Below are 27880 nucleotides of genomic sequence, written 5' to 3'. Positions count from 1 at the left end.
TGACGCTCGTGCGCTCCGCAGGAGAAGCCGCACTCGTCGCTGCACATCGCGCGCGCAAGGAGCGAAACCTGCTGTGTTTCTGCGCCAAAGTAACGGAGGCAGTGGAGAAGATGTACGACAACAGCTGCTTGGATTATCCAACCCGTCTCAGATAAGTAGGAAACATCTCCACCTGTTTGTGTAGACCGATTATACATCATGCGCCCAAAGAGGCAAAACAGAACAGTGTAGTTCAGAGATCTTATGCAGACTAATGAGACTTTCGGACTCTCAGGAACATTCCGGATCGTTCTTGGCCCTAAAGTGGTGTCCAGCTTTACCTCCGAAGTCTTTCTGAAAGCGCGATGTGGAAGTAAACTCTGCGCAGTTTGTGGATGAAAAAGCGCAGAGACTCCTGTTCTGGGATCAAATCACTGGAATGTAGTTGTGGGGGACCGGAGGGGAGGATTTGCACCTCAAAAATGAACTTTGTGAACCACTTCTTCTTACTTTCTGTGCTTTAAAGACGCACCAAACCATGGGTTGAAAGCGACGATGCTGGATTGCGGGGATACTCGACGTGGGAGGGAGCACAATTGTCTGTGTTATGTAATGAATGACAGTGCCTGATAATTAGTGGGAGATCATAACTCGATCACCCCCTCCAATCCCCCCCATCCCCCCTTCCCCTGTATGTCGAGGAGGCTAAAGTGTGGTCGATGCATTAGAGATGTGCTGTAATTAACTAATAATAGTTAACTAGACGTTAATCCCACAGCTCTTAGAGTAAATCAACAGGATGTGTCACAACCGATTGGATGCATTCATATTCTAGTTGTTCCTCTCAGAGAACCTCAAAGACAGATCTTTGCACAACATCTTTTAGTAAATCCTTACCTCTGTTAGCCTGTCTCCCATGAACACCATGATGCCCCAACCTCTTGAACTGCTCACTGCTGGTTTGGCATGGTCGTACAACATGACTGTGACTTCAGGAAATATGGCAGTTGTCCATGTCTTGAGCTTCTTTTTGAGCTTTGAACTCTTTTCTTGGCGTTGCAATAGTTCTAACGGCTACTAAGATGCTGTAATGCTCGTTTTTGACCTCGGCTTTGGGGATATGTAGTCACTCTGAAATTCTCAACCTGTTCATCTCTGTGACTTCCTGTTTCTGAACATCTGAAGCTCATAGTTCAGCTTTACCAGAGTTTTTTTGATCCCTCCCTCCCCCCCACTCATCAGGGCTGGTGGGGGGGGTGGATCTCGGCCCTACGGGGTCAAAACCGTGGTGGTGGCTGGTGGTGGTCATACCCTCAGAGGCAGGGCTCCCATCATGGAGACCAGCCCAGAGAGCCCCAACCGGGCAGTGGAGTACCTCCTGGAGCTCAACAACATCATCGAGAGCCAGGCCAAACTCCTGGAGACCCAGCGCCGGCGCATCGAGGAGCTGGAGGGCCAGCTGGACCGGGTCAGCCAGGAGAACCAAGACCTGAGGCATGAACGCAGCCCACGGACACCCGGTTCAGACACCCCGGAACAGAACCACAACCACAGCGAGCCTCTGTCCCTTCCCATCCATCATGGCGGTGGCGGTGGTGGCGGCAGTGGGAACAGTAGCACCTCGACAGTTCAGGCGACATCTGGACCGGCCACAACTCCAGGGCCAAGCAGGGAGAGGAGGACCCACACCAGGCTGACAAGAGGTCTCTCCTGTGGGTCCTCCACCACCGAGCGAGACCGGCTTGAACGCACAGACAGCACAGACACCAACACCAGTTCCACCTTGCGCAGGAAGTAAGTTCTCCTCTAACACAGAAGCCTCCTCTATTGGTTTGATCTCCTATGTCTTTATTGTGACAGAACATTCATGTTGCTAAGCCCTCATACTGGCAACCATACAGACCTGTAGCCTTTCCGATAATCAGAGATGGTTGTTGAGACTCAACCTTAGGTAGAATATTTTAATTTACAAAGATCTAATATCCTGGAGGATTATGGGTCATTTCATCATATCGTTTGTAATTTTGCCTTCAGAAGGTTTAATGTGTGTAATTATCACAGTCTATTATGTGATGTGTGTAGGAGTTGCATAGTAGTGTGCTGAGGAAAACTCAAGTCCAGGCAGGCTGTGGGTTATATGGTGATCTTTATATGGCGATCTGAACTTTGTGGACCAGTGAAGCAGCCGCTGTTTGCTTGAAGTGTGTTTTCCTGTTTGTCTTCACTCTGAACTACAGGCCGGTTCATCTCACAGAGACTTTTTCTTTTTTTCTTTCCAAAAAACTCAAGGCTTGCCTGAAGTTAGAGTGCTGCAAACACAGCTTTGGCAAACAGCAAGTGCATCTGTCCTCGCTTTTACTTTTTACCACGCGCGCACACACACACACACACACACACACACACACACACACAGAGATAGAGATGGCTTTTGTTCTGGAAGCATTAAGCTTTGTGAGTAGGCAGCAATTCATGTGAAAAAGTACACAGTGAAATATATTGTGGCAGTCTTAGTGACAGAAGCTGTTGGTCCTTGTGCATATGATGACACTCTGCATGCACAATCATCTCAGAGATTATTACTGGATTTTTCTCACTGTTTTCATATGGTCCCAGTCCCAGTTTAGACATGACCAAATCCCTTATCGATTAGAATTGTCTTTTCTTCCACTGTCTGTCTCTCTGGTCGGCTCCCCTCATCCCTGGGGCTGACTTAGTCATTAGATTGAAGCACATATTAGTTATTTATGTGGGTGTTAACTGCAGAGATGAATTGCAAATGTAGATCTTGCTGATGCTCTCTTGTTAATTGCCTGTAGCGGTTGTAGCTGACTTTGGATCCAGGCTCAGACAAGCGAGTCATATGAAGTGTCACATTTAATAAAGAGTCACCCGCACAGACGAACCATATTGTCCCTGTCTGGCTGTGACTCAGCCTAACCTAAAACTGGCCTATTAGCTTGGGTCAGAGACAAAACCCTCTCCTCTGATAATAGATCAGATACAAACATGAAGTTCTTCATTGTCAGGGCCTGTGAATCTCCAATCAGAGGAGGAGACAGACGGGATATGTGGGAGAGAGACAGGGAAAGGAAAAAGATGACAAGGGGGAAAGTGACGGAGCGACCTCGCTCAGCGTGCCTCAGTCTAAAAGAGAAAAGGTGGAACACACACACTGATTTGCCATCTGTCAACATGGTGTGTAAGAGAGAGAGGGAGAGATGAGTGGGGAGTGTGAGCCAATGAAGAAAAGGCTCAGAGAGCTGCCTTTGTTATCGTGCAATTAGTTTTGGTTCCTCCAGCAGGAACCCTCATCCCTGCCCTGTGCTCTCTGTGCATCACATAGCCCTCGATTTTGATTTCGGACAAGGCAACTGAATAAACTGTCCCACTTTTTTTTTTTTTTTTTTTTTGCCATGCGTGCAGCAACTGCATCAAAACAAAGTAGCTCCTCTCCTCTTTCTACTCCCAGTGGAATGCTGTAAACAGCTGTGACAAATGTTACCCTATTTAATTCCTCTCCTATTAATGGCTGTGTGAACAATGTGAGTCTGGGGGCCTTGGGGGTGAAACGATATTAGACAACAAACCCCTCCATCACGGAGCAGCAGGGCATTGCACGGCTTACTGTGAGCATGGCAGATGTTTTGTTGTTGTTGTTGTTCTTGTTATTTTTGGAAGAGGTCATACAAGTGCATTTATATGTGTGTGTGTGTATCTTTATGTAATATATGTGCTGGTGCGAGTGCACAAAATGTGTGAAGGACGGATCGGGCACACGCAGACTGCACAAGAGATTAAGTTAGAGTGACCAGAGTATAATTACCACTGGCCCGAGGGTGATATTTATTACAGAGGATGTATATGTGTGTGTGTCATTAGCGTGTCATTTTTTTTTTTGTGAGTGTGTATGAGTGAGCTGTCGGATGTCACCTGGGTTTCCCATTATTAGACAGCTAATGTGACCCCGCTGTCTGCCGCGCAGGCTGTCGTGTTATGATGCTGTGACAGTCCTTGCTGCACGGGTGACAGATTGCACCCTTCATTATGAGCCACATACATGCAGCGGTGCTCCTACAGCTCATAGGATGAGAAGCAGGGGCAGCTAGAGGTCTTGGCGACATCCCCAGTGGTGCTGGAACTCAGAGCAGTGTTGTTATATAATAGCAAAAAGAAAAAAAACGGAGAGCTATCTTTTTCCTTCTTCACGTTACTCGCACTGGGAGCGTTTAGAAGCTCCTGTGAAGGTGCTGAAGTCTCGGTCCGTCTCTCTGTTCCATCATCCCTCCATCTACCTCCCATTTCATGCAGGGCATTGTGGGCATGTGCGCTTTTCTCTCTGAAATTGACATTTATCCTGTTTGGGGAATATGGAAAACGGTGATGGGCTTTTGTTTCAGAAGGAGCTCAATTTAGCTAATTATGTGAAGCACACCCCATCCCCAAATGCAACCCCCCCCCCACTCCACCACCCCTTCCCTCTCTCCCTTCTCTCCTTCTCTCACATACCCACGTACGCACACTCGCTCTCTCCCCCTCGCTGTTTCTGTTTCCCACTGCTGCAGTTATGACTCAGAGAAGCTGCAGAAATTACTTTTGTGCTTTTCTATTTCTCTTCCCCTCTTTGCACGCCCGCTCTTCTTCTTGCTTTTGACTGAAGCACAGATATTGTTCATAATTAGGTAAACTGAGCATTCATTCTGTACGTTACTAACAAGCGCATAACGTGTGCTAATTTTGGAGATAGGCCGACTACTTTACATCCAGCAGTTGGTAAAACAGTGCAGATACAACTTAGAGGAATGAACTGGCCTCCAGGCAAATGTGTGGGTAAGCTCAGCTGAGCCTGTTCTGACCTGCTCCGAACAGTCTGAGCGATGTGATGGGATGAAATCTACTCTCTCAGGACTCACCACGACTTTCTTGAAGGAAAACAGTGAAGCTACAGCTAGCCTTATCTCAAGAATCCAAATTCGTTTATATTTTCTATTTCGGACACGTAGTGGATCAAACGATGTGCAAAGTGGGACAGAATTAAAATATCGTAGGACCGCAAATGATTAGTGTGATGCAGTTTAGCTTGACATAAATTAAAATGATGGATGTGTATATGTGTGTGTATGTGTGGGAGGCGAGTGTATGTAGGTGGTTGTTTTTTGCCTTCTACTCACCATTTCTGAGTGAAGTGTGTGTCCACGGCTTCATACAGTGTGCACCTTGACACACATTTTCAAATATCAGTGACCCAGAGCAAAAGGAGCTGAAGATGGTCATATTCATGCACAGTGTGGCACTCAGGATTTTAGGCTCTATGCAAAGGATGTGATGTTTTTTTATTTGCATCCAGATTGCATGTTGAGGCAGAGGGGTTCACAGTTTGTCACATATCATCTGTTTTGAACAGTTTGCTGGCGGCATAAACGGTACTGCCTTTAATTAATGACATTACATTGTACAGAGACGACTAGATGTGGCAACAGAAACTGGCAGGCCGATGGTGTCCCAAAAACCTTATGGTGAATTGCTCAGTTCACCTTCTACACCATGTTGCACTTAAAATTGACAGACAGGTTGCTATTATGCCCTTTGATACCTAAGCTTGCCTCTGTCATTCCTAGTCACACCTACCTGTCTATAGTGCACCAGCACGCACCATCAGAACTGATGGTGAGGAGACTGGTGATTACTGTAGCTGTGATGTAAAGTTTTACACAGGAAGTGAAATGTCCCTGGACCTGGAGTGCAGTGAGAGATATAGTTGCTGTGGAAACTGTAAAGCTGTCCTCGAGGCAGTTACTACATCGCATTTCCATCCACTCTCCCTTCCTCCCTTCCTCCCTCCCTCCCTTCCTCCCTTCCTCCCTCCCTCCTCTTCCACCTCCAGCTCCAGCTCCTCTCACCTATCCAGCGGTGGGGAAGGGACAGCTACACATCCTGGTACTGACACAACTTCCTCCTCCTCTTCTCCTCCTCTCCACGCCAGCCAGTCAGTTTTTAGCATCCCCTATTGTTTTGTTGTAAATGGCAATTGTGTGCAGCTAACAGTTGTGTCCGAGCAACAGCCGTGGCAAATGAGCACGGAGATTAGCGGTCTTGCTTTGTTATTAGCGAGGAGGGCTGAATGCTATGCCTGCCGTCCGTTCACCGGCGGGCTAAACATCACTGTGGATGTAATCCGCATCCGAGCTTCCGAGCGTTCCCACTGGCCTATGATGAGCCCAGGTGCACTTCCGCAGTATTCTCCCAGTCGTTACTATGACTTTGTTCACTGTCATTCCTGTTCAGATGCACATAAGTGGCACTTTTGAGGCGGGATGTTTGTCAAACACTCATGCACACGTTCTGTGGAGCAGAGTAGGGTGACTGGTTACCGTGGGAACGCTGTGAGCTCTTCTGTGAAGAACTCTGTGGGCGAGAGACACAGAATAGAGAGATGGAGAGAAGTGAAGAGAAAAGAGGGTAGGAGTGGGAGCAGGAGCAGGGTGAAAGACAGGATCCAGGAATGAATGACGGCTTGATGGGGATGGAGGACACATAGTGAAGACAGACGAGTGCTGCAGCATCTTATTTGTTACAGGTTACAGGTTCTCCGCCATTGAAAAGTTTCTCTGGCTGGCACCTGCGGACAATTAGTCATGCTTCACGGCCGAGATCTGCTTCAGACTTTACAGAACGTCCCTTCTGCGATCTGCAGGGATACCAATTTCTGGAATTACTCGCCCACAACACATTTAAATGAAGTCTAATTGTTCTTCATTGGGTGATTCACATCCAGCTCAAATCAGACACACGCATACACACCCATACCTATAAGTGCACACAAGCAGGTGCCTGGTGTGTGCGTTGAGTCGTAACTGTAACCGTGCCCCTCCTTATCAGTGCATTCGCCTGGCACTCAAAGCCAAACGCCCACACAGGCAGTCCACACTGTTGCCAAGCAGCAGGAGACTCAAGCTTGCAATGGAAAGCAAGGAGTGTGTTGGGGGGGGGGGGGGGTTGGTTGTGGAAGAGCTGTTGGAAGAGAAGGGGAGGGAGAGGTGTTGTGTATAAAAACACACTTAACTTTAAGCTACAACACAGCATGTGTGGTTATCAAACGTCTCTGTTTGTCAGCAGGAGTCAGGCGGGTCACACGCTGGAGGTGGGATGACGCAGTGCGCTCCCACACTCACATTTCATAGACAATGCTGGAAAAAGGGTGAAAGCACAATTTGGAGTGGTTGAATTGGAGCGATTTTCAGATTATACCCCCCCCTGAAAAGCCACGCGGATGTAAATGGAGGTGCTCTCTCTGAACGTGGGCTGCTTTACGAAACTTTTGTTGTGGTGTGTAAGAAAAAAACAACAAAAACAAACAAAAAAAAAAAACTGCCACAACACTGCAGATGATGTCGTTCTATAATCGCCACATGTGAGATGTGAGCGTTGCTCCCACTTTCCTTGCTCGTCTATACATAAACTCACCTACACGCTGACACCCCCGTGCCACTGCACAGGTTCGAGGAAAACACTGATCCCAGCAACCACCATCGCTCCCGCATCCTCTTTCAATTTCACATTCCTCCTCTCCTCTCCTCTCCTCTCCTCTCCTCTCCTCTCCTCTCCTCTCCTCTCCTCTCCTCTCCTCTCCTCTCCTCTCCTCTCCTCTCCTCTCCTCTCCTCTCCTCTCCAGCCTTCTTTCCTCCATTCCTCTTGATTATATTCACCCCTGCCCTCCTCCGTATTCAACCTCTCCCACTCTCATGCAGCTCTATCTCCTCCCACTCTTCTTCCTGCCTCCTGCCTCTGTCAACTCGCTGCTTTAAATACACGCCACCTCACACAATCTCCCAGTGTACCACTTTTTTTCATTTGTGGGCCTGGACTTCCTGCGTCCTCTCTGCTCTTCAAGAATATCTTTTGATCTGTGGTGTGTTGATTCCTGTCTTGATCTTGTTTCTTTATGTTCTTGTTATTCTGCGAGTGCCTGGTAATAACAGAGCAAGAGATGCATACAGTGTGTGTGGGTAGTATGTGTGTTTTGTTTTTCTTTGGAGGAGTAAAAAGGAGGAGGAGGACGATTGGGGCATTGTATGTGTGTATGTGTGTGTGTATGTATGTTTTTTATGGCACTAAGGGATTCAGGCTGAACTGCTCAGGAAGCAGATTTTAGATCCTAGATGAGTCTGTCAACACTTGATGCGCTGGGGATGCTCTTAACAGGAGGCATTAGTTAGCACTGGTAAAATACAAATTCTGGCAGTGCAAGACCACGCAGTGTATACAAGCACGGTTGGGGCTTACATAACAGCACCTCTGCCTCTCTTCTCATCTCCATCCAAAGCTGAACAGGTCAGCAGGTTCACTTGTTCACAATACTTAGTTTCTCTACGCTATGGAGAACTAATGAAGAGAAATGAAATGAGCGTTGCAGATTGTCACCATACTTGGTAATATAAAATCTTGGCTGGTAAATGAAGTCTGAACGTCGTCTTATCGAGACGCTGACTTGTAACCTGTGTGTAAGCTTTATAAATAGGAATGAACAAGGAGTTCTTGTTCCACACATCGCTGTTAAAATAGCCCCTGACAGCTTATTCTCGTTTAACTTGGAGCTTTTTATCATCTGCTCTAAGCAAACGTTCACCCCGCCTACGTGATTATATCCTTAAACACTAATTTTTACCACTCTCATTCCCCTCCAGAGGTCTTCATGTTCAAAAGACACAGTCAGTTTATTCAAGTCAACTTCATGTGATAAGTAAGATTAAAGTGTAATATATATATATATATATAATATATTTGTATTACTGTCAACAAATCCCACATAGACACCAACAACTATATTTCCAACTTTCCTACATTGTCTGTGAACCATGAACAGCTCTAAGTTCATTTGTTTCTAAAATTCAATAGCAAAACTCCATCACACTAGTTGAAACAAGCTGAGAGCACAACCTTGACACACCATCACAGAGATTTTTTATCAGTTAGACTAGGGAATAGGTGAATTTCTCGACCTCATGTTTACCAGAGACCTTATTTCAGGCATCTAAGCAAAAACCCTTCAAAAACACCCGCTGCCTTTAGGATGAGCAAAAATGCACTCATTCCTGTGGCACTCTAGTTAATTCCAATACTCCTTCTCTTGTAGCTCCGTGTTTGGTCTCTGCCAGCTCCCGAGGGAAATAGGTCTTAAGAGTTGAACTACTGTACTCTGGCCTTTGTTCACCAGCTGTGTATTTCTGCCGTGAAGCACACAAGGGTTTTGGAGCATTTTGGAGAAAAGCTGCTTGCTGGAGGTGAATACGCTGCAAAAATCTATAATATGTAACTAATCTGCTGGGCATTGTAACTTTTAGCAAATGTAACTTAAATTGTGTTTTTACAGTATTTCAGGCTATTTTTAGCTTCAAGTTACGTATTTGTGGGCAGGAGGGTGTATGTTGTTTTCACCCAGAATAAACTACACTTCCCATGTTCATGGTAATGAAGCACCATGTTGCCCTGGCTTGTTGATGTGCTTTTTGTCTTTGGACATTAGTAAATATTAAAAAACTTTGGCTACACGGTCAACACTTGTTCAGGGTCAGTAAATTGTTAGGCTGTTATTCAGTATTTGGTTTTGGTCTTTTCCCAGGATTTATTGAATGAATACTACTTGTAGTTTCCTTGATGCTACTATTGTTTTTCAAGTGACTAACGCATTCTGAAATTCTCTGTGGACACCGTGTCTTACACACCTGGCCATAAAACAAGACGGTCAATTACAGTTGACTGCTGAAGTGCTTCCATATCTCACTTCCTTTCTCACCCCCTTTGCTGCATCTTGTCTCCTTCCCGTGCTTCTCTCAAAGTGTTTCCACGCTACAATGACAGGGACTGCGTGTCCTTGACGGCAGCTGGACCCAGTGAGAAACCAGCCATTTACATGCTAATCTCAACCACTGCTCACTCTTCAGCTGCTCACTCACAACCTGCAGATGGAACATCTCTAATTCCTACCAGAGTAGACGGGCAGCAGAGAGCCTTTTGTATTATATATGCACTCTCGCATGCATTACAGAAAGTGGTTTTCCACTGTAGATCAATATAGAGCTTTATATAATCCATCAGAGTGGTTGGAGTTTCTCTAACGAAACTTTTACTCAACAGCTCCGGCTGTGAGAAATGTTCTACACTTTCTATTTAATTTTTTATGTTTTTATTTTTTAGCACAAAGCGACCTTCAGCTCTTCTCTGCTTGTTTGCGTCATATTTAGTCTTTAAACCACCTGTAATGTAGCTTCTAGGAGCTAATTTTACAATACCCAGCGTGTTTGTGAGGGTGCTTTTTTTTTTCAAACGTGTGTCATCTTGTCTTTGTCAGTCTGTATGAATTTGTACCTGTTTTCTCCTGTTAAATGTGCCATTCTTTGCACCTCCATTGCTTCCCTATGATTCGTCTATCACTATCGATGTGCAGCTTCAAATCAGTGCTCTCTTTCTGCTTTGCCGCTGACTGTTTGTGTGTCTGTGTTTCTGCTTTCTCCATGTCTCTCTCTCTCTCTCTCTCTGTCGTCCATCTCTGGTCCTTCCTGTCAGTGTCCGGCCATCGTCTGTCTCAGGGCAGCCCATCTCTGCTCCCACCACTCCTACAGCAGCGAGCAGCGCTGCCTATGCCACTCTGTTCCCCACCAGTCTGACTGTTCACAGCTTCGTCAGCCTCCATCAGTACTGCTGCCCCTCTACTGACCAAAGCTCACAGCAGGAGGACAGGTAAGGGCCACTGCAGGGCCTGAGTACAGTGAGTACAACACAAGCCTTGGAAGTTATACCTGCAACCATCCCAACGTGTGGCAACAATCTCCAGCTCTCCCTCAACCAGTGGCCCATCCATTGTCACCATCACTTTCTTTGCAACTTGGTGTGCCTGCTTCCCTGCTTTACCCCCTGCACCCCCACCTCCTCCTAAGAGCCTGTGCTTCAGTCTCCTGCCATTCCCAGGTGCGACTAATAGCTGGAATTAGGCCCTTCCACCAGCTTGAAAAACACATAGCTCCTCACACAGAGTGAGGAGAAGCAGTTATCTTCAATAAGCTATGGGGCCAAGGTGGACTGAGTCACAAGTGAACCTGGTGATTTCTCACCCTCTTTTCTCTCCTTCTCTGATTTATGCTCCAACTTACAGTGTGCTGTTGTCAGACACATCTGTACATGATGCTCCAACAGTGCCATCTAATGGTATTCGACGGCTATAATGTCCATAGTGTATAGAAAGCACCATTTTTAATAAAGGCTGCCTGTTGTTCCTAATAAATTGCCATTTCTAGTGTCCACCTACAGTATTTGCTTTCTGCTTTCTCTGCTTTTTTGTGTGTCTCATGTTGTTTTTTGCTCTCTGTCCTCTTTCTTTTTCTCTGTCTCGTCCTCTCCGTCTGCCTTCGTGTATTTTGACTCGTCCCGTGTTGCTTTCCAAGAGAGGAGGGTGAGGATGAGGTTGCCCATCAGTTCTGTTGCTCTGCCTCAGGCTGCAATAGCCCCTCCTCTCGTTGAGCTGAGGTGTGACTGGCTGCACAACGACTCACTCGCACACCTGTGAAAAGACTATCACAGTTTATGCTGCCAGAAGACAGAGACCTCACTGTGTACCAAAAAGTCTTGCTGCACTTTAGCAGAAAAAAAAAGAAGAAATGCATGCAACCTTTAATAGTTTGTGACAGTTGTTATGTGTGCTATGACAGATTTATCATATTGTTTGTGTGCTAATTTCTATTCTAAAGAGTCTTGAAGTTGTCCTCTCATTGTATTCTTTGCTAATTTATTTCTTTTCTCGCAGCCATATGAGGCTGTCAGCACGCATCATCCTCGTCTGCTCATTAATGTTGCACTCATGCTTATCTTGGATCCACTAGTTGAGTCATGTCAGTGTGGATGTGCTCTGTAGGCGCCATTTGTTATGTGTGCAAATTGCTATAAAGTCATGTCCCCAACCATTATGCAATGTCTGAGAAGCTAGCCTGCTTTATCATATAAATGTGAGCCATTTATTTAACATGTTCATTTGATTGTGGCTACACACCTGACAATTATTCTCATATTTTGTGGTTATTTGTGACCTTGAGGGCATTAATCGTATTGATTTCTGCAATTGAATAAAGATATCTATTTCCTGACAATACTTAATTTGTTCCTGTGTGAAGGTGAAATACTGTAAGTGACGGTCTAATTGCTCAGTCATGTTGGAATGTTGCTCGTTCACACCCTCCGCACTCATCTGTGCCTCAAGCACAATGTACTCATCCGCACACAAAAATGAATTATAGTAATTCTATTTTCGGCAATATGCTGATTGTGTGCTGCAGATTAACCCCTGAATGTTAGTGCTTTCCTCTGCAGAACACACACTCCATTACTTGTTGTTGTTGCTCAAAACATTTTTCTTGTTTGTCTGTTTTTTTCTAGCCCAAAATTGTAATTTTCTAAATTTACGCAGGAGCAAACTTTTGTAGTTGTTACTCAGGACATTTAATGAGCTACTGAACCACAGAGTGTAGTACAACTATTTTACTGTTTATTGCGAGTTCAGCTAAGCTGCAGTGTGCATTTTTCAGTTTTTTCCCTATGCTCTCGTCTTATTAAAGGTCTTTTCCATCTCAGCTGCTTTAACACACTGTGTCCTTACTTTAATGTTACAGTAAACCCCTGATGTCCCATCATACATTCTGTCTTAAAGGTTGGATTTAAAAGCAATTGACGACACAGCATACATTCACTGTATTCCTCCTCTCGTTTTTTTCAATAAATGAGTCCACCGCTTCTGTGTGTCTGTTCGTCTGTTCCTGTGACTGTAGCTGTGTCGACATGACGTGCTTCTGTTTGGTTTGGTGTTGTGTAATGAAAGTGACTTCTTGGCAGGGTTAAAGGGAAGTTCATAGCTGTCAAAAGGCTGTCAGGAATGTAGCCTGTACAGCAAGAGAGTGAGAGAGTCAAAGAGAGAGAGAGGGTGTGTGTGTGTGTGTGTCATTGTGATGCTCCAGTATGTGTGGAACCCTTCTCTGACAGTAGCAGCATGGTAAGAACTGAGCTCTTTTTCCACTTTTCTTTCACTTGGAAAACAGTCATTAAAGAGTGTTTAGTTATTCACCAGTGAAAGGTGATGTTACCTGTTACACTGCTACTGTTTGTATAGTGGCCTACGCTGCGGTGATGTTGCACCAATGACACGCGTCCGGTACAGTAGATTACTGTGTATATAGTGTTGCTTAATCATCACAGACAGCTTGTACAATATGTCATTTGTTTTTAAAAGAAAGACACCATTTGGGAAGAGAAAAACACATATAAATGGAAGGAAACTCGACAGACGAGCCACTGACAGGAACCTGTGTGACAGAGTGTGCATGCCGTTCAGGTGACAGATCACATACCTTTCAAAGCCTGTGAAGTCTGCCAGAATGTCATGGCTGTCACGACTTGAGCTCTTTAAATTAGTTACCCTTACAGACCCTTTTAGAAAGGTTTGTCGTGTTAGTTTAAATCTGTCTGCTGGGAGGATTTGCATGCTCTAATGGAGGTGTGCAGTCAGCATTTACATATGTAAGAATGAGCTATTTTGGGGCCAAATCAGCTGGAAGTAAATGCAGAAAAATAAATAAATAAAGACCTAAATTGTGCAGCTCGTTTACAGAGAGCAGTCTCAAAAATGCTTGCAGCAAACTGTGAGTGTAACGAGTTCATTTGCAATGAAAGTTTACATTAGTCTGCTCACAGTATATACAAGACTAATCTTCCTTGCTTGAGTGCTAGAGATGATCTGATAAGTTGATGCTTACGAAACATTGCCGGTGCTCAGCTGCTCAGCTCTGTAGACCTCCAAAAACATACAGTTCCTCACATGGCTTTTCTCTGATGTTTCACTACGTGGATGTAACATTCATCTGTATCCCCTATTGACAAAAAAATACTTCATCTGATTGAGCTTTGAACTGAAGGAGTCTGCGTCACAGACAGAAGTAAATAGTGTGTGTGTGTGTGTGTGTGTGTGTGTGTGTGTGTGTGGGTAACTTAAGACAGCAAAGTGGCCGACGAGTGTTGGCGGTTGAGGAATGCCCCCATCTGACCCATGAATGATTGTGATTGTTTCCTTTCAGTTTGGCCATTTAAAAGCATGGGATCAGAATTGGACACGTAACAAAGAAAACACAGATGATTCTGGCAGTAGATTTATTTTCGTGACTGAGAGAACATTTCTTGTTTTCACTCTCTTTTGGCTGAAATTTATGTCCTGAAATTAATGACAAATTTTATCACATCACACATCACAAATGTAATTAGCTGGGGTCTTGCTGTAGGCATTTGAACATTTGTTATTGGCCACAGTCCATATCTAAGACACAAGCAGAGGTGGGAGTACTGCACAAATTCAGTTTTAAGCATGTATTATCATGGATTAATCCGTCTGGCAGTACACCAGGTAGGTAAAATATATAATCCAATAATATACTGTACATCTTATACTGTAGAATGGGTCCTTCTGTAATAATTAGTAATAAGTGTGACTATGTTTTGTGGTTTTTATTTTAATACTTTTGTATTTTTGGCATTTACTTAGTAAGTAAAGATCTGAATGCATGCAGCATTGAGTGTTTTTACACAGTGGTACACAGTAGTATGCTTAAGTACAAGATATGAGTATTTCTTCCAGTATTGCTTTACAGTACCAAGAAAAAGTATGTAATGGAATTTATGTAATGGAAATGGAATATATGGAATTTCATAGTTTTCTGTATTAAAATGTCATAAAATGTAAAATCTGACAAAAGATTAATAACAAATATAAAATTATAAAACAATAACATGAAAAAAAAAACTCATCTTTGATATCTTTATTGAGAACAACCATAAAAAACCTCATAGTGCTCTAGAAAAAGTATGTGATCCCTTGGTTAAATGGAGTCGGGTGTCAGCATACCTGGAGTGCTTTTAAGAAAATTAGTTTGTAGGTGTGGGCTAGAGCTACTGACAAATTAATACAGAAAATCATGCAATTCCAGGTTTCACATACTTTTTCTTGCCACCGTGTTTTCCACTTCCATGCAGGGGGTTATTTTTTTTTCTAATAAGCGTTGAAACAAATGGCAAAAAGGACACGTAAATTGGAAAGACATTAAAAAGGATGTGACGTGACTGCATCGAGACAATGCTCAGGTGGAAATGAGTCAACGGATTCAGTAGATCGATGCAATTATTGGCATCTCCTCAGCAGACAGCAGAGAGGTTAATCCACCAGCCTCCATGTCCTGCTGTGGGTTCGATGGCACACTCAGACCTGCTGCTGCTCTTTCATATGCGCACATACACACTGTCAGCACATCAATATTAGATAAGCAAGAGCCAGGAGGCAGGGGAATGCATGGAGTTGACTGCATTGTATTTTACTCCATACACCCCCATTCACTTTTTAATTTCTCTCATCAGAGCTCCTGTCATTTCCTGCCCACTTCTGTTACTCTTTTCACACTTTTGGTGATCACTCTCCCGTTTATTAGATTCCAACCATCTGTTTCAGCTCCAATTAAATGGTTGGAGGGAGTGAGACTCTGAACCAGTCTTTGTGAGGGAACCTCCAGAGAGCACCTCTCTCTGGCACTGTAACAAGAATACAGGGTTTCTTACATAAGTAATGAGGTGCTGATGCCAGCTGTGATATGGCCACACTCATGTTTTATACAACAAACTTTTTCCTCATATATCGTCCTCACCTTGTCTCTGACCACATATTCCTGCCTGGCTCTTGCTGCATTATGCAAAACCAAATGAAGTGGTTGTTTATTGAAAGCATGTTTAGGGCCTGAAAAAGAATCCACTTATCTTATTCCCAATATTTCACCACACTTTATAGCCTCAATATATGTATGTATATATATTTCTCTGAAGAACGGGTGATGTTTGCACAGATCTAGCCGCATATAGAATGTGGAGAAGAAAGTGTCACATAATCCATATGGTTGATCTCTCATTCAGTGGTACCTGAACTAGAAAATAAAAGACTTGTTTAAAGTATTTAGATTTCCCTTCTGTATAAAATGCGAACACATGACAGCAGAAGTCAAATAGGATTTAGAGGTAAAACTCCATCCAAGGATCATCATTGAATATTCAGAGCCCAATTTATGACACCAGGCTTGTGGATCCCTAATGGTTGCATTGCATGTATTTTAGGTTTCTGTGACTCAGTTGAGAATGAAAATACCATCTGCGCCTGCTGATGTGTTTAACAGGACATTACGGTGTGGATAAGTCCCTGTCTGCATCTACCTGTCGACGCGGCACAGCTTCTCATTTCCATCCTTAAAAACAATTTCAAGCAGCTCTGAAGAAAATATTTATTCATTTAGTTTATTCAACTATATACTTAATATATAAATACTATTAATGATTAATGAAGGCTTCTAAGAAGTGCTGTATGAGCTTGGCTCACTCAGATAGATGCACAGATATACGATGTTCTTTTAACTGTTGTTAGAACAAGACAAGTATTATGTAGACTGTCATTCACAACCTGTGGAGCATCTTCAACACCCACCTCAATGGTGATAACAGTCAATACATTGTCATGGCAACTACACTTCTTATCCTAACAACTGCCTCACCGCCTACAGAGGTCCCACCGCAACCGTCACCAAGCAACCCCCTCCCTCTTCTCAGTTTCTCTATTTAAGGAGCAGAGGAGGAGGAATGATAAATGATGCTGCACACAGGGAAAAAAATAACATTTCAGGAGATGGAGTTGTGTGGTGCTACAACCTGTTGCTCATAATTAATTTGCTCAAAATGGAAACAAAGGTCAGCTTGTTAACGCTGTAATGAATTCCTTACCAACGGTATACATGTAAATATAAGCATTTCATGTTAAATATTCACAAGTTAAGCTGAACTGTGGTGCTGTGAGCTTTCCTGTAGATGTCAGAATCGTATCTTTTTATAACTGGGCGTTTGCATGACTCTTGTGTTATGCAACATAATAGTGTTGCTGGTAAAGTCAACAATTATTTAGCTGGGTCATGTGTTATTGAAAGGCACAGGATGTCTTTCTGAAAGACCCAGCATTGTACATTGGACTGACGGGAAACTGTGTCCACTCTGGAGATCAAGAGTCTTGGTATTTAGGCTGATGGCTTGTATTTCAGAAGTATCACTTGCAAGATCAGAACTGTAACATGAAATATGTACAAGTCATTTCTTTGTTCCCTGGGAACCTGTTTCCCCCTTGTTTTGTTTTTCCAGCTAGTACTAACACAGGAAGTCTGCAATCCAATGGAACAGTGACAAGTCAAGGAGTGAGGGAGGGAGGGAGGGAGGAGGACATTAACTGACCCGCTCAAAGGCAAAATAGTCACTAAGCCACCATTTTAAGTCCTGTTGGTCATTTATAATAATGTGAGACACATAGCCTAAACTGGTAGGGGAACAAGGTAGAGGCAGCACAAGTAATGCTTTACCACTAAGACCTGCCTATACTGTGCAGAATGTAATGCTCCCAAACATCTCTGACCCCAGCTCTCAGCCTTGTTATGGGACAGGGCACAGCGGACAGCAGGGGGTGTAGCTAACACAAGGAGGAAATGTAGGCAGCAGCACGTGACAATAGTTGTTCTTCCAAACACTCGGAGTAAATGACACGGGGTGGATTTTGTCTCAGCAGAAGTGGATGACAGGACAGTGGAAGATTTCTGGACGTACTTGAATCTTTTTTTTTTTTTATTTAATTATTTATGATTATTGCTATGTGGACTGCACATTGGAATTGATTCAGTTTGTATCTAGACAAAGTTTATTGCTGATCTGATTGGAAGTGATATCTGCTTGCTGTTAGCTCTGTAATATACGCAGAGAGTGGGAATCTGGTAGGAGATGTTATTTGCGAAGGTTTTGTGTCAGCAGGTGCCTGTTTTTTAACAACCTGGTCTTTCCTGTCAGTATGGTGTTACTGGTATGTGGCAGTGGAGGAGTGTATTTTAGTTGTTGATGACTCCTCAAAATGTGATATCACTGCTATGTTTGTCAGGCAGGGATGCACCGAGAATAGAGCCTGAAAGGCTAAGAGGACAGACTGACAGAGGGAACAAGAAAACAGGAAGCAGAAAAAAACAGTGCATTCACACTAGTAGGCTTGGCTCGACGTAGTAGTATATTAACTCATCCTCTGGACTCATTAAACGAAGGAGATAGACAGCACAGACTTTTAAGTCTGTTGGATCATCAACTCACAGTGTGGACAGGGAATGTCATTAGGCCTCAGGCTTTGGCAGTCATTAGTAGCAACACAAATTTGTTGGTGATATGATTTCACCATGAGCTCCACTATAAGATGGTTAGTTTCACGGCGCTCTAAACTCTACATGTAAGTCCTTATATTTCAACTCTTCGCTACCTCTGCACATTCATTCACACTGAACTTACTCAATCACTCATTCTCTAGCACTTTAACAAGTGCTTGGTACAATATTTTGTCAACGGACGTATGACTCACTCTAATACCTTCTGCTCCTTTTCTTGTGTAGTGTGGAAGGGGACTCCCAGTGTCCAGAGACGGGCACCCACAAAGACAGCTCTTTCAGCCAGACGCCTTACCTGCGTGGCTCAGATTGCTACACTGACAGCACCAGCAGTGCACCATCAGATACCAGAGGCCCTTCATGTGTGTCTGCCTCCAGCTCAGCCAGTTTGGCCTGGGCGCTACGGACGCGGCACCAACCTGCAAGTCTAGCCCTCCGAAAGCAAGAGGAAGAGGAGAACAAGAGATGCAAGGCCCTGTCAGATAGCTACGAATTATCAACAGATCTACAGGACAAGAAGGTATCAGTGCTGAGGAGACTGTTGGGCAAAGGATTTGTGTTGCAGATGTTTGTGTTCTTTGGGTTTCTAAAGCCATGGGCACTGGCAAACGTTATGTGCATCATAGAATTCTGCCAGTGGGGATCATAGGTGAGTGCAGAGAGTTTGTATGTAATCTGAGTTTTTCCTTGTTGTTTTTCCCCCCACTTCTTGCCAGGTGGAGATGCTGGAAAGAAAGTATGGTGGCTCCTTTGTAAGTCGCAGAGCAGCTAGAACCATTCAGACTGCCTTCAGACAATATCGCATGAACAAGAACTTTGAGCGCCTCAGAAGCTCCGCTTCAGAGAGCCGCATGACACGCCGCATTATCCTGTCCAACATGAGACTGCAGTATTCCTTTGATGAGCGACAGCCTCAGCAGCAGGCCCAAACACAGACGAACTTCACCCACAGTGTGGCCATCGGGCCTCCTCATTCCCCCGATGTAGACCGCCCTGGAGACTACACCCACTTAGAGGACTCTTTCTCCAAGCAGGTAACATTGTTATGGATTTTCTTTTCCATATGTGCCTCAAAGTCAGTTAAAAGTGTCTTTCCAATTCATTTATTTATATCAATAGTTGATTGAAGAGAAAGAAAAATGAGAGAAGACCAAGAATGCAAGCGAAACTTATCAAATAACTGCATTTTAGAAGACTTGGCATCAACCGCAATTTTACTATTTCAGAAATGTAACAAAAACACTATAAAACCACATTTTACTTTATGGCATGTGGGATACTGAAATTTGAAGCAATAGTCCTACTTACTCCTGTTCCACTCCTCTAGGTCAAGTCTTTAGCTGACTCGATAGATGACGCCCTTACCTGCCGCGCAGGCCGCGATGACTCCCAGGAGGGCAGCCGGGAGGGTGGAGGGATAAGTGAAGACTTTGGTGAGTGTGTGTGGAGCAGCAGCAGTAACCCCTCTTCCCAAAGAGGTTTGGGAGAAAGAGCCAGGGGAGCTGGAGGAGGACTCAGTATGCACGGCGACAGTACGGCCACCTCATACAGTGATGTCACCCTTTACATGGATGATGGCATGCCGTCGTCCCCGCTGTCCCTTGATCGGGCACCAAGCAGCACAGATACAGAGTACTGGGGCCCCGGTGGTGGTGTTGGAGGGCGTGAGGACAGCAGGGATACTGAGGGAGGGGGCAGCAGTAACAGTCGGCGCAGCACCCCATGCACAGAGTGCAGAGACTATCGTCTGAGGGGAGCACACCTGCCTCTCCTCACTATTGAACCGCCCAGTGACAGCTCAGTGGACATGAGTGACCGTTCAGACCGGGGGTCTCTGAGCAGACAGCTGGTGTTTGAGCAGGAGCCTGGGGTTGGAGCTGGCTCCCCTCAGGGAACCCTCAAACACTCCCCCAACACAGGCACTCGTCCTTCCTCAACAGCAGCTGCCCAGGGTCAGACTCGGGCCCCTGGCAGACCCATACCCACACATATTCCTCACCAGGTGGCAGCTCACCACCACCATCATCATCATCCTATCCACCACCATCAGTACCCTGACACTCCTTCATCCTCTTCCTCCCCCCAGCAGCCCCCCACCACCCCATTGTCCTCCTCCTCCTCTACAGCTCTGCCCCCCGGTGGTCTGGAGCAGCCATGCTGCTCCGATGGAGACAATGACTCACTCAACTCCACCACTAACTCAAACGAGACAGTGAACTGCAGTTCTGGCTCCTCATCTCAGGACAGCCTTCGGGAGCCTCTGCCTCCTCTGGGCAAACAGACCTACCAGAGAGAGAGCCGCCATAGTTGGGACTCTCCACCCTTCAACAGTGATGTGGTGCAGAGACGCCAGTACCGCATAGGTCTTAACCTCTTTAACAAGTAAGATACTTATGGTATTAATATTAATAAGCAAGTGGTTGTTTTGTTTATGAGCATACATTTGAACTAGTAAAACTGTAATAAGAACATTTTTGTTTACCTTTCATTGACTGTAGGAAGCCAGAGAAAGGGATCCAGTACCTGATAGAAAGAGGATTTGTATCTGACACCCCAGTTGGAATTGCTCGCTTTATCCTGGAGAGGAAGGGCCTCAGCAGGCAGATGATCGGAGAGTTCCTGGGAAACCGACAGAAACAATTCAACAAAGATGTTTTAGAGTAAGTATGGGAATAAAAAGCATGGATGAGCTCATTGGAGATGTTTGTTCTCTTTCATTTGGCTAAATAGGTGTGAAAAAGCTAAAGCATGTCACAAAGAGCCCATAACTTCATCGTTGTAGCCTACACATTTTATGCCAAGTCTATAGGCCAAACTTGAGACTAGTGTGCAATAGAGAAGATAGACCTCTGTAACCTCTGCTGTGTGTGTGTGCTTCAGCTGTGTGGTGGATGAAATGGACTTCTCAGGTATGGACCTGGACGATGCTCTGAGGAAGTTTCAGGCTCAGATTAAAGTTCAAGGAGAAGCACAAAAAGTGGAGAGGCTCATTGAGGCTTTCAGGTTTGTTTGTGTAGTAATGTGGGTCTACTATAGTGTTAGTGCCTAATAATTGCTGATTTGGCTGCAGAATCGAAATCTAAACCTGTTGTTTCTATCCCTAATGCAGTCAGAGATACTGCGTGTGTAATCCAACCCTGGTTCGGCAGTTCCAGAACCCAGACACCATCTTCATCTTGGCCTTTGCCATAATCCTCCTCAACACAGATATGTACAGTCCTAACGTCAAACCTGAGAGGAAGATGAAGCTAGAGGATTTCATCAAGAATTTGAGAGGTGCTGCTGGGCAAAAATAACACACATATCTGATACATGACTTTATGATACACATGCCTAGCATTTAGCCAGGTAGCATATAGTACATGCAGCATACTGTAATACTTAAAGTAGGGAAAATGCAAAATGCAAACTAAAAAACTAAATAATTTCCTAATTTCTCCAACCAAGGAGTAGACAATGGTCAGGACATACCCCGGGACCTGCTCGTGGGAATCTACCAGCGCATACAGAAGTGGGAGCTACGGACCAATGATGACCATGTGTCTCAAGTGCAGGCAGTGGAGAGAGTCATTGTGGGAAAGAAGCCTGTGAGTACAGTTTATAATTTATTGTTGTAACAAAGGGATGTGGAGTTATAGCCCATTTTGTAACTGAGTGAGGCAGCATAAAGGGCTTTGTGATATATTGCAATTGCTAGTTAAAGGTTTATTCAGGTGTTTTGCTGTATTTGTCTTTATAGGTGCTGTCCCTTCCCCATCGTAGGCTGGTGTGTTGCTGCCAGCTCTATGAGGTGCCTGACCCAAACAGACCTCAGAGGACAGGGGTGCACCAACGAGAGGTCTTCCTCTTTAATGACCTTCTTGTGGTAAGACTCATATTTAACCTTTTTCAAGACATGCTACATAATAATTTATCTCTGTTTAAAATAAAAAATAATCCTTCTACGTTAAACTCCAGGTGACCAAAATCTTCCAGAAGAAGAAAACCTCAGTGACCTATAGTTTCAGACAATCTTTCCCTTTGGTTGAGATGCAAGTGCACATGTTCCAAAACTCATGTAAGTCCCCAGCATGTATTTTGGCATATTTTAACTTACATTAAACCACAGTGATGAAGTATTTCATTTCTCTCTGTTCTTATCTCTTACATCTCTTAGACTACCCTCATGGTGTCCGCCTGACCTCAGCTGTCCTGGGAGGGGAGAGGAAGGTTCTTATCGTCTTTATGGCACCCAGTCAGCAAGACCGCACCCGCTTTGTTAGCGACCTCAGGGAGAGTATTGCTGAAGTGCAAGAGATGGAGAAATATAGAGTTGAATGTAAGTACCCCATCTAGTGGACATTACTGTGAACTATGATTTTTAGAAGGCGTAATATGTTTTTTGACTGTGAGAAAATGGAGACATAGTCAAGTGTTTTTGTTATTATTCTCTCCCAGTCTTTTTAAAGTCCCTCATGTGCTCTCTGTTTACAGCGGAGTTAGAGAAACAGAAAGGCGTGATGCGGCCCAGTTTGCTGACTGGAGGTGTGGTTGGAGGAGGCGTAGGTGTGAAGAGCGATGTTGTGAATGGTACCATGGGAAGAACAAGTTTTGATGACAACTGCTCAGTGGGTGAGGGTCTCAAACGCACAGCTCTCAGCTCATCTCTCAGGGACCTATCAGAGACAGGTGAGACAACAGCACCTCAGAGTTAGTGTCAATTCCATTTTTGTCCTGTCAGCTGGATTGAATTGAGCACCAGCACACACACAGTGTTTTTTGTCCTTTGTTTCTTTTGCTACAATTCCTCTTTCTTACTGACGCAGCTTATGCAGTTCTTATCTTCTTTATAAAATGGAAATTTAATCTTCCGCTTTGTGCTAACATTACTCTTCCTGGTGGGGTGCAGGGAAACGTGGTCGCAGGAACAGCGTTGGTTCACTGGACAGTACGATGGAAGTAAGTCTCCATTATACTAGGTGCAGACCTGTAACCTTTCATAGACCTGCATTTCCCTTCACTGGTCCTTTTTCTTTCCAAATACGCTCAGTGTGTGCACAGTGTGCATATACAGTAGATGGTCTGCACGTGCATGCATGTCTGTATGTCCACATGTTCCTGTTTTGCACTGAAACCCCTTGCATGGCTGTGTGCACTCGGCATGTCCTACAACTCCAGATTCAAATATTTCTTGTGTGGGATAAAAAGTGGGAACAGGGGCTGGTTTGCAATTCTCCACTGATTGTTCTAAAGCATGATGATACTTTATCCTCCCAGGGCTCCATCATTAGCAGCCCACAGCCTCACCAGCGCTATCCAGTGCCAGGTGTGGTCTCTGCCTGCTATGGAACAGAAGACTTCCGGCCTCACCGCCCCATCCTGAGCCCCGGATCGGGGGTGGGGGGTGGGCCGGGGCAGCAACATACCACTGCTGGGACAGGAGTTGGGGGAGTCTCCAGCAGTGTAGAGAGAGCAGGAGCGGGGAGCGGACCTGGGGGGACCAGCAACAACAACAGCGGCTCCTTCCTGGGCTCCCTGTTTGGCAGCAAACGCTCCAAACCACCAGGGCCCCTTATTCCACCGGGGCCACCCTACCCCGCACCTGTCCCCCCACCGACTACGGGAGGGCCCCCTCCTCACTCCCCTTCATCTCTGTGCCAGTTGGACGGGGGGCCTTCCAAGATCCAGGCACTACACGCACAGTACTGTCACGTGGGCACCGTGCAGCCCCCACCACCCTACTACCATCACCATCGCTACCACGTCCAAACTGTCCCTCCTCCTTTGCAAGGTGTGCCCCTTCATACTATACAGAGAGGCCCGCTACCCTGTCGTCCACCGCTTGGCCCGCCGCACGTTCAGCACCCGCAGCTGGCCCATCTCTCCCAGCTTTCCCAGCCTGGGCTTCCGGGTCGTTACGCCAACATGGTGGTGGGATGTCCCCCCCCCCTTTCTCCTCTCTCCCAACACTCCCAGAACCCACAGTTCGCCCTGTACCACGCGCAGCCCACACACTCTATCAGAGGGGGCGGCGGCCCTGGTACCAAACCTCCACTAACCTTGTCTCACTCCCACCCGCACCCCCACGCACACTCCCAAACCCACCCCGGACACGTGCACACACCACACCCAGCCAGCCACACCACCCACCAAACACACTTCATATTCGGCACCCTGCCCCACAACCTACCATCCGCTTCCGTCAATGCGCATCACGCAGCCTCCGCCGCCCCGTATCTGCCCCAGTACCCTCCTCTTTCTTCTATACCCCCTCCCCCACCACACTCCCCTTTACCCCCCCCTTCGTCCCCCCTTACCCCTCTTACACCTCTCTCCCCTCACCCCCCCCAGCACCCCGGGCAGCCTCAGCAGGGGCCACAGGTGACGGGGGCTGGAGCGACAGGTACAGGGGGCAGCTCCAAATCCAAGCCTATCAACCGGATAAGTACGGTGGTATGAGCAGGATGTGGGGCCCCAGGGGTCAGAGGTCAGATGACAGAGTGGAGGAGGCCGGCAGACCTAGGGCTAGAAGCAAGTCTGCCAGGACAGAAAGTAACAGTAGCAGTGCTAGTGACAAGAGGAAACGCAGTTTGCTTCGTCTCTGTTACTTTCACCTCCGTTTCCCATATGTAGGTGGAGATAAAAAGCACAGCTAGAGCTAAAAAGCATGTGCACACATCTTTGAAACCTGAGACACACACATACGAATGTCCACATAAACAAACACTCTTCCCACTTTCGCACACAATCTCAAAAAGTCTATAGCCATAAAATCGAAGATTAACCTAAATCTATATCTAGATATACTGTATTGCCTCACTTTTAATTGTTTGAGTCTGTATGAGACTATTTATATGTACAGTATCAAGATGTGACCCTGGAAAAACAGAGACCACATATATCTAGCTGCTTACATGGGGATGTAAATAAAGACTAAACCACCAAATCCAATCCAGCGGTGTCTGGCACTAAAAATGAAAAGAATTGCAAAAAAAAAGAAAAGAAAAGAAAAAAAAGTCCCTTTGCAATAATTTCCTTGGTTTCATGATGTCTCCGTCTATTCTTGCAGGTTCTGCTTTTGCTGACTGACATCTTTTTTTCTAAAGAAGACCTCAGATATGTTGCTTTGTCTCAAACTTTAAAACCAGTGCATGGTTTCCTGACCATTTTTTGCTTAATGGTCTTTAACATGTCAACAGGAACCACCTGGCTTTACAACGCGCTCCTTGGAGGGGTGTGAGAATCAGTGATACAATCAATAATATATTTTGAATGTTTCTGAAGCTTCTTGCTGTTTTATTGATATTATAATATACCTGCTATGAGTATGATGAATATTGTCCAACAGTTGTTTTGATCAGTGATTAATTGTATCAGCAGATGTTTGTACATGGTTATAGAGAGTATATGCACATATAAATTCCCTCAGTTTGACATAACCACTAGAGGGTGTTTTGATATGTGAAGTGTGATTTATATCCATAGTACCATAGTTTCCATTATGTTCAACTTTTTTATTAATTAGTATTATTAATTGTTGAAAACTAATGAATGAGGTGCAGTTTTGTTCAAATTGATTCGAACACCAATATTATTCCTCCTTTTCTGTTTTGTTTGATGTGAGCTAACAGGGGCACACGTTCTCAAATGGAGTGAATAACTTGAAAACTTGAAACATACAGAGTTGTTCCATTTTTTGCTTTTTATGAGGCTCCCACTATTGGAAAAAGGTCTAGACATTGCTATGGAACAAAATTAGACCTGGATTCTGGAAGATGCTATTCCCTCATAATTATATAGTCATTTTCTGTTTTTTTTCTTCTGTGTTTTCAAGAAGCACGCTTTTACATGAAGTTTTGTGGTTTTGCACATGTGATGTCTTAAGTCCGACATGGCCTTCTTCTTAACCCCCCTCTCCCGTCACTTTTAGAAATCTCTTACTACGTTATCTGATGCCTTGGCATCCTGCTGAGGGCTTCTTGTTTAAAAAACATAACAAGAGCCAAGAATGTAAAATAGCCTACAGGTACATACTGTATTACCCTTTCTTTTCTTTTTTTTTTTCTTTTCCTGTGGACCTTGTGTAAGTGTTATCCCTTTTGCTACTGCAATTTTTGAGGTTGAAATTGAGCACTGATATGGTTTACCGTCAGTGCCATTGATTACCATACAGGAAAATCTATTCTGATTCAGGCGAGAATGAATGGGGAAAGACATCTATGTAATAAGCTACAGCAAGAGATGAAGGAATTCAAGACGACGTGGAGCCACAAGAAAAGAATTTCTGCAGAGATTTGGAAAGTGTCGAGGTGAATGAAGATTAGTGATTTGTGTCAAATGAAGATTTTTTAAGTATGTGTTGCCTAGCCTTTTTCTTTTTATGGTGTCTTTTTTTGACTCTTTTTGCATGAGTATATCTGCACTTATTGAATAGATTGTACTGTATAAACCTGAATGTACATATTATACTATACATAGGCTTCTTATTATAATTATGGGATAAACAACTCCCAGTCTGTATTCAGGTGCGTGCATGTGAGTGCCACTAAGTATGTACATATATGTAAAAGAGGGAGAGGGATAGGAGATGTTGGCCAAGTAGAATATTGACTTCTTTTTCTTTTTCATATTATTTTAGACTGAAGGTGAGAGAATGTTGCCATAATATAAATTAAAGCTTAAAAAAGTGTATATGTCAGCAGCACACTTATTGATATTATTTTAAACAGATTATTTCTTTTTTTTCTTTGTGTATGTATTATGTGTACTGAAAGAAGAGATTTGAGATGTGAATATTTATTGCTTCTCATAAATTAAAGTGTCCTTGCAGTGAAGTGGCTTTGTGTGTGTAATTTATGTGACCTTCAAGTCTGCTTCATTAGATTGCTCAAAATAGGAATTATGACACTAGTTCATATGCTAGATAAAGGCAAACATAGGGCTAATAGTAGCCTATAATATATTAGTAATACTAAAAATATCACAAGATGAGAATTAAAGAGATCAGCAAGTGATTTGATGAGTGACCATCAAATAGACTTATTTAGTCTTACTGAAACCTTGCTGCAGCAGGATGAATATGTCCGTCTGCATGAGTCAACCACCCCAAGTCATGTTAATTATCATGTTCCTAGAAGCACAGGTCGGGGTGGAGGGATAGCAGCAATCTTCCACTCAAGCTCACTCTTAGCCTCTAAACAAAAACAGTCCTTTTTGTTATTGTGTACCATCCTCCTGTCTTTTTAATTGAATTGTCATACTCTGATTTAATTCTTAGTGCAAATAAAGTCATTATAGTGGGTGACTTTAGCATTCATGTAGATATAATAATAACTGCCTCAACACTGCATTTAATTCACTGCTGGACACTGGATTTACTTAATTACACAGTTGAACTTGTTTGACATACAGTGTTGAATTTTAAAATGTAATAGTTTTCCCTATTGTCCATTTCTTAAAAACATTTTAATTTACTGTACTGAACTTTACGTTACCTAAAAAAAACTCAACTTAACTTCACTATCTTGTTCATGATATTGCAGCCTTCACAAATTCGTAGCTTAAAGCAGACATCATGCAAGCTAGAAAGGAGGTGGTATTCCAGTAATTTAGATGAATATTGGCTA

General features: G+C 44.3%; 1 protein-coding gene across 4 annotated transcripts; it reads left to right on the top strand.

Moving 5' to 3' along the window:
* The first annotated feature begins 43 nt into the window (after positions 1–43).
* On the top strand, positions 44–27088 carry iqsec2b (IQ motif and Sec7 domain ArfGEF 2b). Of its 4 annotated transcripts, none has more exons than XM_026367148.1 (14): positions 44–1773; positions 18501–18795; positions 18992–19309; positions 19603–20657; positions 20774–20935; positions 21156–21278; positions 21385–21551; positions 21723–21862; positions 22015–22140; positions 22233–22332; positions 22432–22593; positions 22749–22943; positions 23164–23213; positions 23532–27088. In XM_026367148.1, the coding sequence occupies exons 1-14, from the start codon at positions 1313–1315 to the stop codon at positions 24711–24713; spliced, it is 4536 nt and encodes a 1511-aa protein (XP_026222933.1). In that variant the 5' UTR covers positions 44–1312; the 3' UTR covers positions 24714–27088. The 4 variants fall into 4 exon arrangements, with proteins under 4 accessions (XP_026222933.1, XP_026222936.1, XP_026222935.1 ...); XM_026367150.1 differs by lacking the exon at positions 44–1773 and adding an exon at positions 12932–13009; XM_026367149.1 differs by lacking the exon at positions 44–1773 and adding an exon at positions 17587–18340.
* Positions 27089–27880: the final 792 nt, after the last annotated feature.

This window comes from Anabas testudineus, chromosome 7 (genome assembly GCF_900324465.2).
Source record: "Anabas testudineus chromosome 7, fAnaTes1.2, whole genome shotgun sequence".
NCBI classification, from domain to species: Eukaryota; Metazoa; Chordata; class Actinopteri; order Anabantiformes; family Anabantidae; genus Anabas; species Anabas testudineus.
This window is presented reverse-complemented; position numbering and strand designations above follow the sequence as displayed.